Below are 15,469 nucleotides of genomic sequence, written 5' to 3' on the forward strand. Positions count from 1 at the left end.
CTTGCTCTTTCTCTCTCTTTGCCCCTCCTTGCTCTCTCTCTCTCTTTGCCCCTCCTTGCTCTTTCTCTCTCTGACCCTCCTTGCTCTCTCTCTCTCTCTCTCTCTGCCCCTCCTTTCTCTCTCTCTCTCTGCCCCTCCTTTCTCTCTCTCTCTCTGCCCCTCCTTTCTCTCTCTCTCTCTGCCCCACCTTTCTCTCTCTCTCTCTGCCCCACCTTTCTCTCCCTCTCTCTGCCCCACCTTTCTCTCTCTCTCTCTCTCTGCGCCCCTTTCTCTCTCTCTCTCTCTCTGCCCCTCCTTTCTCTCTCTCTCTCTGCCCCTCCTTTCTCTCTCTCTCTCTCTCTCTCTCTGCCCCTCCTTTCTCTCTCTCTCTCTCTCTCTGCCCCTCCTTTCTCTCTCTCTCTCTGCCCCTCCTTTCTCTCTCTCTCTCTCTCTGCCCCTCCTTTCTCTCTCTCTCTCTCTGCCCCTCCTTTCTCTCTCTCTCTCTCTGCCCCTCCTTTCTCTCTCTCTCTCTCTGCCCCTCCTTTCTCTCTCTTTCTCTGCCCCTCCTTTCTCTCTCTCTCTCTGCCCCTCCTTTCTCTCTCTCTCTGCCCCTCATTTCTCTCTCTCTCGCTGCCCCTCATTTCTCTCTCTCTCTCTGCCCCTCATTTCTCTCTCTCTCTCTGCCCCTCATTTTTCTCTCTCTCTCTCTGCCCCTCCTTTCTCTCTCTGCCCCTCCTTTCTCTCTCTGCCCCTCCTTTCTCTCTCTCTCTCTGCCCCTCCTTTCTCTCTCTCTCTCTGCCCCTCCTTTCCCTCTCTCTCTCTGCCCCTCATTTTTCTCTCTCTCGCTGCCCCTCATTTCTCTCTCTCTCGCTGCCCCTCATTTCTCTCTCTCTCGCTGCCCCTCATTTCTCTCTCTCTCTCTGCCCCTCATTTCTCTCTCTCTCTCTGCCCCTCATTTTTCTCTCTCTCTCTCTGCTCCTCCTTTCTCTCTCTGCCCCTCCTTTCTCTCTCTGCCCCTCCTTTCTCTCTCTGCCCCTCCTTTCTCTCTCTCTCTGCCCCTCCTTTCTCTCTCTCTCTCTGCCCCTCCTTTCCCTCTCTCTCTCTGCCCCTCATTTTTCTCTCTCTCGCTGCCCCTCCTTTCTCTCTCTCTCTCTCTCTGCCCCTCCTTTCTCTCTCTCTCTCTCTGCCCCTCCTTTCTCTCTCTCTCTCTCTGCCCCTCCTTTCTCTCTCTCTCTCTGTTCCTGTCCCTCCATTCTCACTCTGTCTCTCTGTCCCTCTCCCTTTCTCTCTCTGTCCTCCCTTCTCTCTTTCTCTCTCTCTGTCCCCCCTTCTCTCTTTCTCCCTCTCTGTCCCCCCTTCTCTCTTTCTCCCTCTCTGTCCCCCCTTCTCTCTTTCTCCCTCTCTCAGTCCCTCCTTCTCTCTTTCTCTCTCTCTGTCCCCCCTTCTATCTTCTCTCTCTCTGTCCCCCACTTTTGCCCTCTCTCTCTGTCCCCCACCTTCGCCCTCTCTCTCTGTCCCCCACCTTCGCCCTCTCTCTCTGTCCCCCACCTTCGCCCTCTCTCTCTGTCCCCCACCTTCGCCCTCTCTCTCTGTCCCCCACCTTCGCCCTCTCTCTCTGTCCTCCACCTTCGCCCTCTCTCTCTGTCTCACACTTTCTCCCCCTCTTTCTGTCCCCCACTTTTTCCCTTTCTCTCTGTCCACCCCCCCCCCCCCCCACCCCCACCGCCCCCGCCAACCTTTCTCTCTCTCTCTCAACACAGAAAGAAGCCTGGGAGAGGAGCAGTACATCAAGAGAGGCCCGGGAGAGGAGCAACATTTTAAGAGAGGCCCAGAAGAGGTGCAGCATATATAAGGAGGCCCGGGAGAGGGGCAGCACCCTGATCGGACTGTCAATCTGAACCGGAGAAGCCAAAAAATTCACAAGGTGATGTCAGAGGACAAATGTATTTTAGGGTGAGTATACGTTTTACTTTCATTTAAATTAATCAACTATAAAGTAAGACTAGATCAATTCCCTAGTACAAAATAAACCCATATTGATAATTTATCATATAATTAAAATCAGTGTTCAATTAATTAATCAGACAATTAATTAATCAGATCTCAGGAATAAAGTAAAAATTAAATAGCATGGGACAGTAATATTTCTGAATTTTCCAGTAAATTAAAATCTGAGGTATACAGCTCATAAGTAAAATAATTTAAATTAACTCCCTATAAAATAAACTGATGTCAGCACAAGGGAAGCAGCTGATCAGTAAGTATTTAAATCTTGTTCACTCCTAATAAGTTAGTAAATAGTCTGATAAACAGAGACACAGCAGGGCATCTCGAACCCATGCAGTGCACATTCTGTTCCTTGTGGGATCTCCAGGATTCTTTTTGCATGCTGGACAACCAGGTGTGAAGCAAGTTCCAGGTTTCAGAGCTTGAGCAACAACTGGCGTCACTGGTGCATCTGCAAGGTTCTGAGTTTCGAGGATAGCACAGTTCTGGATGTGGTCACCCTGCAGTTTGAAGAAGTTCAGGCAGACAGGGAATGGCTGGCCGCCAAGCAGTCAAGGAGTACCAAGCAGGTAGTACAGGAATCTCCAGAGTGCACCTCGCTCTCCAAGCAGCATTCAGTTCTGAATACTGGTGAGAACGATAGCTCCTCTGGGGACTGCAGCCAAAGCCAAGTCGACAGCACCACGAATGGCTCAGATGTACAAGGGGGTGGGTGGGAGGAAGACTGGGAAAGCAATAGGGGATTCAATTGTTAGGGGAACAGTCAGGCGTTTCTTGCAAGAACATAAGCAGTAGGATTAGGCCATTCTGCTCCTTGAGCCTGCTTCGCCATTCATCAAAATCATAATTGATCTGATTGTGGCCTTAACTCCACTTTCCTGCCTGCCCCCCATAATCCTCGACTCCCTCGTGGATCAAAAATCTGCTCTCTTGGGAAAATAATTCCAAAGATTAACAACCTTCTTAGTGAAGAAATTCTTCTTCATCTCTGTCTTAAATGGAAGACCCCTTATTTTGAAACTGTGCCCTCTAGTTCTAGATTCCCCCATGAGGGGGAACATCCTCTCAGCACCTACTCAGTCAAGATCCTCAGAATCTTATGTTTCAATAAGATCACTACTCATTTTTCTAAACTCCGTCAGTATAGGCCCAACCTGCTCAACCTTTCTTCATAAGATAAGCCCTTCATCCCAGGAATCAATCTCGTGAACGTTCTCTGAACTGCCTCCAATGCAAGTATATCCCTCCTTAATTAAGGTGAAGGCTCGCCAATGCCCTGTACAGTTATCGCAAGATCTCCTTACTTTTATACTTCATCCCGCTTGCAATAAAGACTAACATTCCATTTGCCTTCCTAATTACTTGCTATACCTGCATGCTAACTTTTTGTGATTCAGAATCACAGAATGTTTAAGGCAAAGAGGCCACTTGGCCCATCGTGTCCGCACTGCCCGAAAAACGATCCACCCATTCTAATCCCACCTTCCAGCATTTGGTCCATAGCCCTGTAGATTATGGTACTCGAGGTGCATATCCAGACTCCTTTTAAATGAGTTGAGGGTTTCTGCCTCAACTACCCTTTCAGGCAGTGCGTTCCAGACCATCACCACCCTCTGGGTGAAAAAGCTTTTCCTCATCTCCCCTCTAATTTTTCTACCAATCACTTTAAATCTATGCCCCTCATCACTGACCTCTCTGCTAAGGTGAATAGACCCTTCACCTCCACTCTATCCAGGCCCATCAAAATCTTGTACATTTCAATCAGATCGCCCCTCAGCCTTCTCTGTTCCAAGGAGAGCAACCCCAGCCGATCCAATCTTTCCTCATCGCTGCATTTTCCAGTCCCGGCAACATCTTTGTAAATCTCCTCTGTACCCTCTCTAGTGCAATTACATCCTTTCTGTAATGAGGTGACCAGAACTGCACACAGTACCCAAGTTGTGGCCTAACCAATGAGTTATACAGTTCCAGCATAACCTCCCTGCTCTTGTATTCTATACCTTGGCTAATAAAGGGAAGGATTCCATATGCCTTCTTAACCACCTTATTGTCCTGTCCTGCTACTTTCAGGGATCTGTGGACATTCATTCCAAGGTCCCTTACATCTGCACTTCTCAATATTTTCCCATTAATCGTGTATTCTTTTACCTTGTATGACCTCTCCAAATGCATCTCCTCACACTTCTCCAGGTTGAATTCCATTTGCCGCTTTGCTGTCCATCTGACCATACCATCAATATCTTCCTGTAGCCTACAACTATCCTCCTCACTATCTACCACACAGCCAATCTTTGTGTCGTCTGAAAACCTCTTGATCATGCCCCCTACAAATCGTTACTATATACCACAAAAAGCAGGGGACCCTGGCACAATTCTGCCCATTCACTTAATCTAACAAAGTGTTTGCAACCTCTTGCTCCAATCTGCACTACCTAGTGTGCCTCCCAACCAAGTATCATCTGGAACCTTTGAAATACAGGTCATTGATAAGTATAATGAAAAGTTGAGGCCCCAGTACGCGAGGAGAACCATTTGTTCGATCAGAGTACATATTCTTTATCCCTACTCTGTCGTCTACCTCCTAACCAATTTCTAGCCCATGTCGCAAAGTTGCCTCCAATTCTGTATGTTTTCATTTTTGCTACTATTCTCTCATGCAGAACTTTATCAAATGCGTTCTAGAAGTCCATATGGACAACATCAATAAGCACTCCAATATCAAACATTTTAGCAACCTCCTCAAAAAATTCAACTAAGTTAGTCAGACATGACTAACCCTTAACAAATACCTGCTGACACACTCTCAACAGCTCAAATTTCTCTGAGCACTCTAGTAATTTACACACAACTAGCAATTAGACTGACAGGTCTGTAGTTACCAGGTTTCACTTTCTCACCTTTCTTAAATAGTGGAGAGATGTTTGCAATCTTCTAATCCAGTGGTATAATTCCCAAATCAAGACAGCTTAGGAAGATTACTAATGCATCTGCAATTTTCTCACTACTTCTTTTCATACCCTGGGATAGAAACCAACAGATCCTGGAGATTTGTATACCTTCAGTCTCATTACTTTTCCCATTGCAATTTTTTTGTTTCTAGTAAATCCAGTAGGCTCCTCTCGATTAATTTTTGGGTTCTCTTATACCACTGGTATTTTGTCTACTTTACTGTAAAGACGAATGCAAAGTACTCGTTTAACAAGTCTGCCATTTCCTTACGGTCCATTACAGTATCATCTGAGTCTATCTTTAATGGGCCCACATTTCCTAGAGTCACTCGTTCTCATTTTAATAAAAAAAAACTTTTGCTGTTAGATATCTCTTGCAAGCTTTTTTCATATTTCTTTTTGCAGCTCTTAACTTTTTTAAATATATTTCTCCCAGTCTGCCAGTTTTCTTGACATTCTGTGAGCATGAACAAATTCTACTGGCCTTGGGTTCTCCTAAATTTGTATTGGGAACCCAACTACACAAGCTCGCTTCTGAACATTTTAAAACAAAGCCATCCTGTTCTCAAACATGGTCTTCCAGTATTTAAGAAGTATCCACTATAGCTTTCTGAATGATCAAGTGTCTTCACATTCCTCAAAATCATGTCCAACATAAAAGCACAAAATGATTAGGTCGTGACTGCTCCTCAAGATCCCCGACAAAAATCAACAGATTTGAAGCTAACTAAAGATGAAGTTCACAGCTAAAACATTCATGTTGAAAAGGCTTACCATCAGGCCAAGGTGAAATTAGCTATAGTGCAGATGATGTCAATGGAAAACAACAAATTCAAAAACACTGAACTTTTCAAAACAGCAAAGTTGAAGAGCAGAGAAAAAGAGACAATATTTCCCTGTGGGAGTTTGAAGGTAAAGCATGGCTAGTATACATGAGCAAAGAACTGGAAGTGGTTGAAAGGATGTGGTATATATAAAGAGAGAATTTTCAATGTTTTAATATTTTAATATCCAAAGACAGGAAATGGGTAGTCACTTTAAATGTTGGTTACTGCAAGAAGTGGGGTAGATTATACTTCTCCGAGGACTTTAGAAATTACATTCCACAGTTAATACATCAGCAGGTTGCTGTAATTAAATTAATGGTCACTTTAATATTCTAATGCTTGTTAACTGTAAATCCATTAGCCGTGCTCTGTCCAAAAAATAGATACTAGTCTCCTCAGCCGAAGCAATTGGCAGCTTAACCACTCAACACCCCAGTTGAGCAAGCAAACAGATTAGCAGAGTGATCAGTCAAATGGCTTTGAACTTGAGTATGAGTGACAGCTTTTTGTTTTAATGGACACTGCTTTGATCCCCTTTTGTTCTAGAAGGGAAGATTTGTACCAGTCGTTGCCTGATGCGGATTCAGTCCTGACGAAGGCTATATGCACCTGAACCACCATAACCAATCTTTTCTCTTCACAAGCATATTTCCAGCATTTTTTGCTCCCAGTTCTTCAGTTCTTCTGCATTTATCAAAGAGCAAGGCGTTTTTTTTTGGGGGGGGGGGGGTGGTTAGGTGACTCCAGGGGAGGTCACATACCAAATCTACAAAATGTTTTGTTAAGGGGCATTATCAGATTAATTTTCATTTCCGACATTTGGAGAGGAGCAGTCAAATAATATTAAATATATAATAAATATTACTGTAATTCTGATGCTTGTCTTTGCAACTTATCTACTTGTTGCTAATACATCTGTTTAGTAGTTTATCGTGTAAGCCATAGTGTGAAAGCATGTTTATTCAGATGTACTCACCTGCAGCCTGCAGCACATTTCAAAGTAATTCACTGCATGTGACCATGCTTTGAGACCTCTCTGAGAGAAGGGGCAGGGAGCTATATAAATTCAGGTCCTTCATTTCTTTAATTAGTGTTAAATTATTTTTGCAAAAAAGGTCTGGCCAATTTAGGAAATAAACAAATTATGCTTTCTACTTTTGATAGTGCATTGCACAAATATTTACATGCTTATTTTGAAAACAAATAGTTCTCGCACTCAAAGGTTAAAATACAGTACTTACAGCTTCTTTGATCTCACAGCAGAACACGTGAAGCTGGAACTCATCTGTACTACAGTAACTTTCAGTAAATGCAAAGCAATTACTCTCCGCAGTCCCATCAGCGGCTCGGACACAGAACAACACTGTATATATTGGAAACGCAGCTATCTCTGTAGTCGTAGCCTGGTCTATTATCCTGAAGGTGGAGGGAGGAGGGAGAACAGGAATGCAGAATTCAGTTTGAGGACAGGTGAAAACAGCAGTTCTCAAGTTTTAAAAAAAATAAAACAATTTAAAGTCCCTAATTAACTAAACACCATACTCGGTAAAATTACAGAATTTTAAAGCATAGAAGGCGGCCAAGCAGTCCATCGTGCCTGTGTCAGTTCTTTGAAAGCTATTAAATTAGTCCCATTCTCCTACTCTTTCCTCAGCTCTCAAATTTCTCCTTGACAAGTATATATCCAAAATAAAAGCAAAACACTTCAGATGCTGGAAATCTGAAATAAAAACAAGAAATGCTGGAAATACTCAGCAGGAAATACTCAGTGACCCTTCTTCAGAACTTAGTCACTGACCTGAAACGTTAACTCTGCTTCTCTCTCCACAGATGCTGCCAGACCTGCTGAGTATTTCCAGCGTTTCTTGTTTTTATTTAAGTATATATCCAATTTCTTTTTGACAAGCTGTTCAAAAGATTTGTCTTTATAAGTAGAGGCATAGAGTACAAAAGCAAGGAAGTTATGGCACTCTTTTACAAATCACTGGTTAGGCCTCAGCTGGAGTATTGTATCCACTTTTTGGCACCACACTTTAGGAAGGATGACAAGGCCTTAGAGGAGATTTACTAAAATGATACCAGGGATGAAAGATTTCAGTTGCATGGAGAGACTAGAGTAGCTGGGGTTGTTCACCTTGGAGAGATTTCATAGAGGTGTTCAAAATTATGGACCGTTTTGATAAGTATAAATAAGGAGAAACTGTTTCCAGTCTCAGGATGGTCGGTAACCAGAGAACAGAGATTTAAAACAACTGGCAAAAGATCAGAAGGGTGATGCAAATTTATTTTACACAGCAAGTGATGATGATCTGGAATGCACTGCCTATTGACAATTAAGTAGTTTCTTGGTCACCATTACTAATGTTAGCTTTTTATTACAGCTTTATTTAATTTCATTTAAATTCCCCACTGCCATGGTGGGATTTTAGCTCAGGTCTCCAGCTCACTAGTCCAGACCTCTAGATTACTAGTCCAGTGACATAACCACTATGCTACCATACATCATGAGTAAGAGTAGATTCAATAGTAACTTTCAAAAGTGAACTGGATGCATAAAGGGAACGGGAATAAAAAGCTAGTCTTGGGATTGGTGACCATGAAGCTACTGGATTGTCATAAAAACCCAACTGGTTCACTAACATCAATTAGGGAAGTAAATCTGCTGCCCTTACCTGGTCTGACATATTGGTGATTCCAGACCCACAGCAATGTGACTGACTCTTAATTGCCCTCTGAAATGGCCTAGCAAGCCACTCAGTTGTATCAAAACCATTAAAGTATATCAATAATAAAATAGGGCAGACCATCTGGCATCGACCTAGGCACCAGATACAACAAAGGCACACCCTGCTCAGTCAACCCTGCAAAATCTTCCCCACCAACATGTGGGGACTTGTGCCAAAGTTGGGAAAGCTGTTCCACAACTAGCCAAGAAACAAGTTAACATAATTATACTCTCAGAATCATACCTACCTGTCAACATCCAGACTCTTCCATCACCATGCCTGGGTATGCACTGTCCCATCAGCAAGACAAGCCTACCAAAGGTGGCGACACAATGGTATACAGGTGGAAGGGTGGGGGCAGGGGTGGGGGGTGATTCTGGGAGTCCTCAACATTGACTCCAGACCCATGAAGTCTTATGACTTCAGGTCAAACATAGGCAAAGAAGCCTCTTACTGATTACTATCCATCACTCTCCCTCAGCTGATGGCTCTTTCATGTTCAACACCACTTGGAAGGAGCACTGAGGGTAGCAAAGGCAACAGCGTATACTCTGGGTGGGGGGGCCTCAGTGTCCATCACCAAGAGTTCCTTGGTAGTAAAACTACTGACCAACTACTGAAGGACATAGCTATTAGACTGGGCTTGTGGCAAGTTGTGGGAGAACCCAATACAAGGAACTAACCTACTTCACCATGTCCTCACCAATCTATCTGTCATGGTTGTATCTGTCCATGCCAATCATGGTGGGAGTGACCATTGCGCTGTCCCAACTTCACACTATTCACTCCATCATATTTTGTGGCACTACCATTGTGCTAAATGGGATAGATTCAGACCAGATCTAGCAGCTCAAAACTGGGCATCCATGAGGCAACGTGGGCCATGAGCAGAAGAATTGTATTTTACCACTATCTGTAATCTCATGGCCTGGCATATTCCTCATTCTACTATTACCATCAAATGAGGCATCCAACCCTGGTTAAATGAGGAGTTATAAGAGCACACCAGCAGCAGCACCAGGCATACCTGAAAATGAGGTGTCAACCTGGTGACGCTACAAAACAGGGCTACATGCACACTAAACAATGGAAGCAGCATGCTATAGACAGAACTAAGCGATCCGACAACCATTAGAGCAGATGAATCCTACCACACCCAGTCATGAAAGGGGCTTAGTTACCTTGTTACAGCAGATTTTCATACAGCAGAGGATGAGGCCATTCGGCCCATTGTGCCTATGATGGTTCTTTAAAAAGGCTATCCAATTAGTCCTCACTTCCATGCAAATTCAACAAAGATCAGCACGTGAGTGCAAAAGACAAGGCTGAAACATTCGTAACCATCTTCAGCCAGAAGTGCCAAGTGGATGATCCATCTCAGCCTCTCCTGAGGTCCCCACCATTACAGATTGTTAATCTGTTAATTGTGTATCAATGGTTTGATTATATGTAGTTGAGCACTTATAAGCAGATACTCACTGAGACTGGTGGAGGGCTTTGAGTGAGGAGTTACATATTTGTAATCCTTTTATTCTACACAATAAATGTGAAACTGAGTAAATATAGGCTCCAGCATTATCCTTCCATAACCAACTTTCTGGAGTTTAACACAGATACCAGTCTTCAGCCAATTCTATTCACTTCACGTGATATCAAGCAATGGGTGCACTGGATTAAAGTCCTGCTCCCCGACCCAAACCCGACGACATGTATTGGGTTCGGGTCCAGCCCCTCTTCTAGGTCTGGCTTTCGGGCTTGGGTCGGGCCGAGTCCAGGTCGTGCTCAGGTCAGGTCGGGCCGGACACACACGGTAAGTGCTCTGCCGGTAAGTATTAAAAATAAAAAATACTTAGCTGAGCTGGGAGTCCAGGATGAAACTGAGTCTGCGCAGTGAGCGAGTGATGTCATTATGACGTCATCACGCATGCGCTGCAGCTTCGTGGAGCTTCCCAGTCGGAAGGTAAGTAAAGGGATGGTCGGGTCAAGTGGGGTCGGGCTCAGGTCGGGTTGGGGCGAAATTGGAGGGACTCGGGCCGGGTCGATCTCGGGTCCGCTGTGGATCGGTCGGGTTCTTTTTCCCGAACTGAGCAGGCCTTTATACTGGATACAACAAAGGCTATGGGCCCCGACAACATCATAGCTGTCGTGCTGAAGTCACATGCTACAGAACTAGTTGCACCTCCAGCTACAACACTAGCATTTACCCAACGATGTGGAAAATTGCCCAGGTATGTCCTGTTCACAAAAAAAAAGACCAAACCAATCCAGCCAATTACCACCCCATCAGCCTACACTCAATTAACAGCCAAGTTATGGAAGGTATTATCAAGAGTACTATCAAACGACATTTACCCACCAATAGCCAGTTCAATGATACTCAATTTGGGTTGCACAGGCTCACTCAGCTGCAGACCCTTGTTACAGCTTGGCTCAAATATGAACACATATTAAAATAAATACAACACGCTTGAAAAGGAAACATTTGCAGGGCTCCACGCAATGAGCAGGGAAGTGGGAATTAACTGAATAGCTCTTTCAAAGAGCTAGCACAGGCTTGATGGGCTGAATGGTCTCCTTCTGTGGTGTATGATTCTATGAAAATCTACTGCAACTAGATAGCTAAACCCCATTCATACCATATCATACAGTGATGGGCAACACAATACAAACTCCCAATTGTCATTTTACGGATTCTCCGAACATTACTATTTCTAAAACAGAGCATTAATTAGATTCCTAAAAGGACTTCAACCCTCAGGGGTTAAGACATACAAAGGTGAACTTATTAAACTGAAATGAAGTGGCTTTTGCTGTACAGCAAATTATAACAGCCAAAACAGGAATAAGTAGCAAGAAACTTTAACTTTACTGCCCTCTTCATTCTCTAAACCAAGTAATCCCCACACATGACGCAACAATCAAATCAGAGACACCAGCCTGTCTAAGGTTATAAAAATTGATTTGACTCCCTCTTCCCATCAAAAATACCAACCCAGACACTCTTCAGCCTCTAATAAAAAAAGAGAAAATGCTGGAAATACTCAGCAGGTCAGACAGCATCTGTGCAGAGAGAAACAGTGTCAACTTTTCAGGTTGATGACCTTTCATCAGAACTTCCCAGAAAGACTCAAAGTATTGAAGTTAGACAATTCTTCTCCATTGCTCATTATCTTTCAATTACAATAGGGTGGTGCCCAGATGAGTATATGCAAGCCATGATTCAGGCACTTCAGTACAATAGGAACCTTGCATACAGTGGGAAATCCCGTGAACACAATTTTCACTTGTACAGCAAGCCCCAGGCTACTTAGCAATGAAGAGAAACAGGCCATGAAACAGGGGCAAAGGAAATTAATTTAAATAGGGGAGGATGCCAAATACCAGCCGTAGCCTTGTGCCAACAATCCTGCCAGAAGGCTCAAGCTCCATTCCAGCACTTGATTACATTCCTAGACCAATACTTGCAGGTGCTGGATGAGATGTTAAACCGAGGCCTCATCCGACCTCTCAGGTGGACATAAAAGATCCAATAGTACTATTGGAAGAGGAGCAGAAGGATGTGAAAGACGCTATATGAACCCAAGTCTTTCTTCCAGTTGAAATAGATTTCTAAAGGAAGAGAGACAGAAGCAGGGAGATAGCTTCAGAAGGCAGGCATGCTGTGACTGAAGAATTAGCCAACAACAGTAGAGAAAAAGGTTCAAAGGATGAGCGGTAAGCAAAATTCATGTTGCAGAGGTACACACTAAAACACATGGTTACAGGAAATCACCTGAATAGAAAGTAGGGGAGGGATTTGAGAATGAAGACAAGGATCTCTAAATCAATATGCTAGGATGCAGACAGCCAGTGAATTTAGGAATGAATGGAGATAACGGGAATGCACAATCTACTGTACAAGAGGACACAAGATGCAGGTTTTGCATTCATTATAATTTGTGAAGGAGGCGAGGGTGTTCAAGAATTCAATCCTCAGCACAAAGACATGACGATTGAGGGAGAAAGGTGTGTGTGCAAGAATGCAACATTCTTGAACTGGGAAAATGCATTCCTAGCCTCTGACTGGATCTCAGGGTGTAAATGGCAGCTCAGGTCCAAGACATAGTCTGATATTGCAGACCAATTGAGGGAAGTTGGCGCTGTACTAAAAAATAATGGCTTCGGCTTTCCAAATGGGTGAGCTGGAAGAAACCGACTCGTCTCAGGCCTTGATGTTGGATAAAAAGATAGTTACAACCTTAGAGTCAATGGTGGTGGCAGAGAGACTGAGTTGAGTTTTATCAGTGAATGCACGTGGATAATATCACTGGGAGGTAGGATGTAGTTGATAAATAGGAGGGGCAAAGATGATGGCTGGGGCGCACTGCAGATATTCATTTAGGCTCGAGATGTGAATCCTCTTGAAGAGGTGAAACTGGTGTATTGAGAAAAATGGAACCAAGTGAACACAGTGCCAGAAAGATGAACTGCAGATGCGAATTGGTAGAGGAGAATCAAAAGGTCAGTGGTGAAGGGGGCAGAGAGGTCAAGGTGATGAGTCTTTCTTACTTACCAATAACATATTGTGGAAAGCTTGCTAGAAAGTGATGTTGTATATGACCAAAATGGTGGACAATCTGTCCTCAACTTTTCCAATTCAATAGAAAGCCCAATCAGAGATTAGCGACATGGGATGCCCTGATTGCTCCTATCTCAGAGAGAGCGCTTGAGTTTGGGGTGGGTAGAAAAAATTTCAAGATGGAAAGAGGTCCAAGAACCAGTCTCAACAGACGACACAGTTTTTGCAGTTTTTATAAATACACCTGCTCATCAATCTAAAAAAACATTGTTACAAGTGGCTTTCCCTCCACTTCTATGCACACAAGTCACAGGCTGAATTTTTGGCTGCCATTCCACTTGCAAAAATAACAGCACTGCATCCATACTCTGTAGCTCAAGTGAAAAAGCTCTATAACCATTCACCTACACAAAACAACACAACTACCAGTTGAACTTGTGTAGCTCACATTGCCAGACAGACACACTATTTTACAGGTACAGGATAGGAACATAAAGAAATGTACACATGTGTGGGATTGGACTATGCTGCTGGAGTATAAGATGGGGACACTACACAACTGGTGACAGTCAAAGCGACTTCTAGAACAGAGCAACTGGGCTAATTTACACAGAACTAAACAAAGGCCATTAACGCAAAGGGCTGTTCGAAGTCTACTAACCATTACTTTTCCAGAAGACGGCAGGGATGACGCATTTTCTGTCAGAGTTACAGATTGCAAACAGAAAGGGAGGTGATACATGGAGATTTTGAAAACTCTTAGTATCACAAATACTTAAATCAATGAAGTGCAGACACATTTAAAGACAACTAACTGCTTTTTTTTAAATTGAGAAACAACAAAGAAAGTTGGAAATACACAGCAGGTACACATTCAGCATTGCTACAATTAACATAATGATACTCACTGAATTTCTGCACTCAGTTTACAGAACAATGCACAAAGTATTCTGTGAACTAGTAATCTCAAACTAACACTTCCTAAACACACAGAACATTCCTGCACAATTCGAAGCAGCAAACACTGTATATGTTTAAAGATTTGCCTAAGCAGAAAGAGGAACTTTCAAGCACAACTTTTCCTGATAGCAGCCATTATTCTTCCAGTGCAGGTCACACTGTTTGTTTTACTATGTTTATTTACTGGGTAAATGTTGACTGTATCCTTAAATGCCAGTTTGGCTAAGTTGGTAGCACTCTTGCCTCTGAGTCAAACCACATGATCGAGGCCGACATTTCAGTGTGCAGTACTGAGGGAGTGTTGCACCGTCAGCAGCGCCAAAGTTTCAGATGAAAAGTTAAACCAAGGCATTGTCTGTCTTCTCAGATAAACTTGAAAGTACATGTAACTATTCTAAAAGGAGCAGGGACTTTTCCCAGTGTCCTGGACAACATTTCTCCCTCAACAAACATCATTAACGGACTGACTGGCCATTTATCTCATTTGCTGGTATGCGACCTTGCTGTGCCATGTTTGCCTACCAAACAGTGACTGCATTTCAAAAGTAATCCTTTGGCTGTGAACCACTTGTAGACATCCTGAAGACACAATAAATGTGCTTTAGGATGGCCAACCTTTCCTGATGATTAATTTTAAAGTAGGGAACTTGTGTTTTGAATGTTTATATTGTGTTCCCCACCTCCCCCAACGCCCCTCGCACATCTCCAGTTTTTGATCAACATTCATTTCCAGTCACTAGCTGCCGCATTCCTGCAGTCTACTATTCCCCAAAACAACTTGCATTTATATCACACTTTTACAACATAGTAAAACATCCCTGGCATTTCACAGGAGCATTATCAGACAAACTCTTGACACCCCAAGCCTTGTAAGGAGGTTAGCACAGGTGACCAAAAGCTTTGTCAAACAGGTAGGTTTTAAGGAGCACCTTAAAGGAGAATAGAGAGAGACAGAGAGCTTAGGGCCTGGGAAGCTGAAAGCACAGCCGCCAATGGCGGAGCAAAGGAATTTGGAGACGCCCAAGAAGCCAGAGTTGGACAATCACAGAGATCTCTGAGGGGTAAAACAATATTTTTCTGATAGACATCCAAAATGGCAAAGACAGGGAAACCAGTCCCCTTGGCCAGCGTGAGCCAGCCTCGCGTACATGATTAGTGAATAGAAGCAAGGCATGTAGGAGTTTCATTCACAGGCCGTGCATGATTCCATTGTGAATCCCTAAGGTAAAGGCAACTATTAATTAAGATTTTCACAGCTAAAGCTAGATGCAGCAGAGAAGCTTGGCAGTGCAAGGTAGACGGGGATTTAGAAGAACATGACTCAGAATAACAAGCAAGCTCAATTTAGGAAGGATATCAAGGCCCTGGACACAGTACCAGGATGATACCAGGGATAAGGGAGCTCAGTTATGTGGAGAGATTGGAGAAGCTGAGATTGTTCCAAAAGCAGAGAAGATTTCTAGG

The 15,469-nt window shown here is 43.6% G+C and overlaps 1 protein-coding gene across 1 annotated transcript in view; it reads right to left on the minus strand.

The window, feature by feature from the left end:
- The window catches only part of LOC137373241 (rab GTPase-activating protein 1-like), a 556,698-nt gene that overhangs the window by 473,358 nt on the left and 67,871 nt on the right, over positions 1 to 15,469 (minus strand). The window contains exon 5 of the mRNA XM_068038091.1: positions 7,003 to 7,177. Within this exon, the coding sequence (XP_067894192.1) occupies positions 7,003 to 7,177 (175 nt within the window). The remainder of the gene's footprint in view (positions 1 to 7,002; positions 7,178 to 15,469) is intronic.

This window comes from Heterodontus francisci, chromosome 8 (assembly GCF_036365525.1).
Source record: "Heterodontus francisci isolate sHetFra1 chromosome 8, sHetFra1.hap1, whole genome shotgun sequence".
Taxonomy (NCBI): Eukaryota; Metazoa; Chordata; class Chondrichthyes; order Heterodontiformes; family Heterodontidae; genus Heterodontus; species Heterodontus francisci.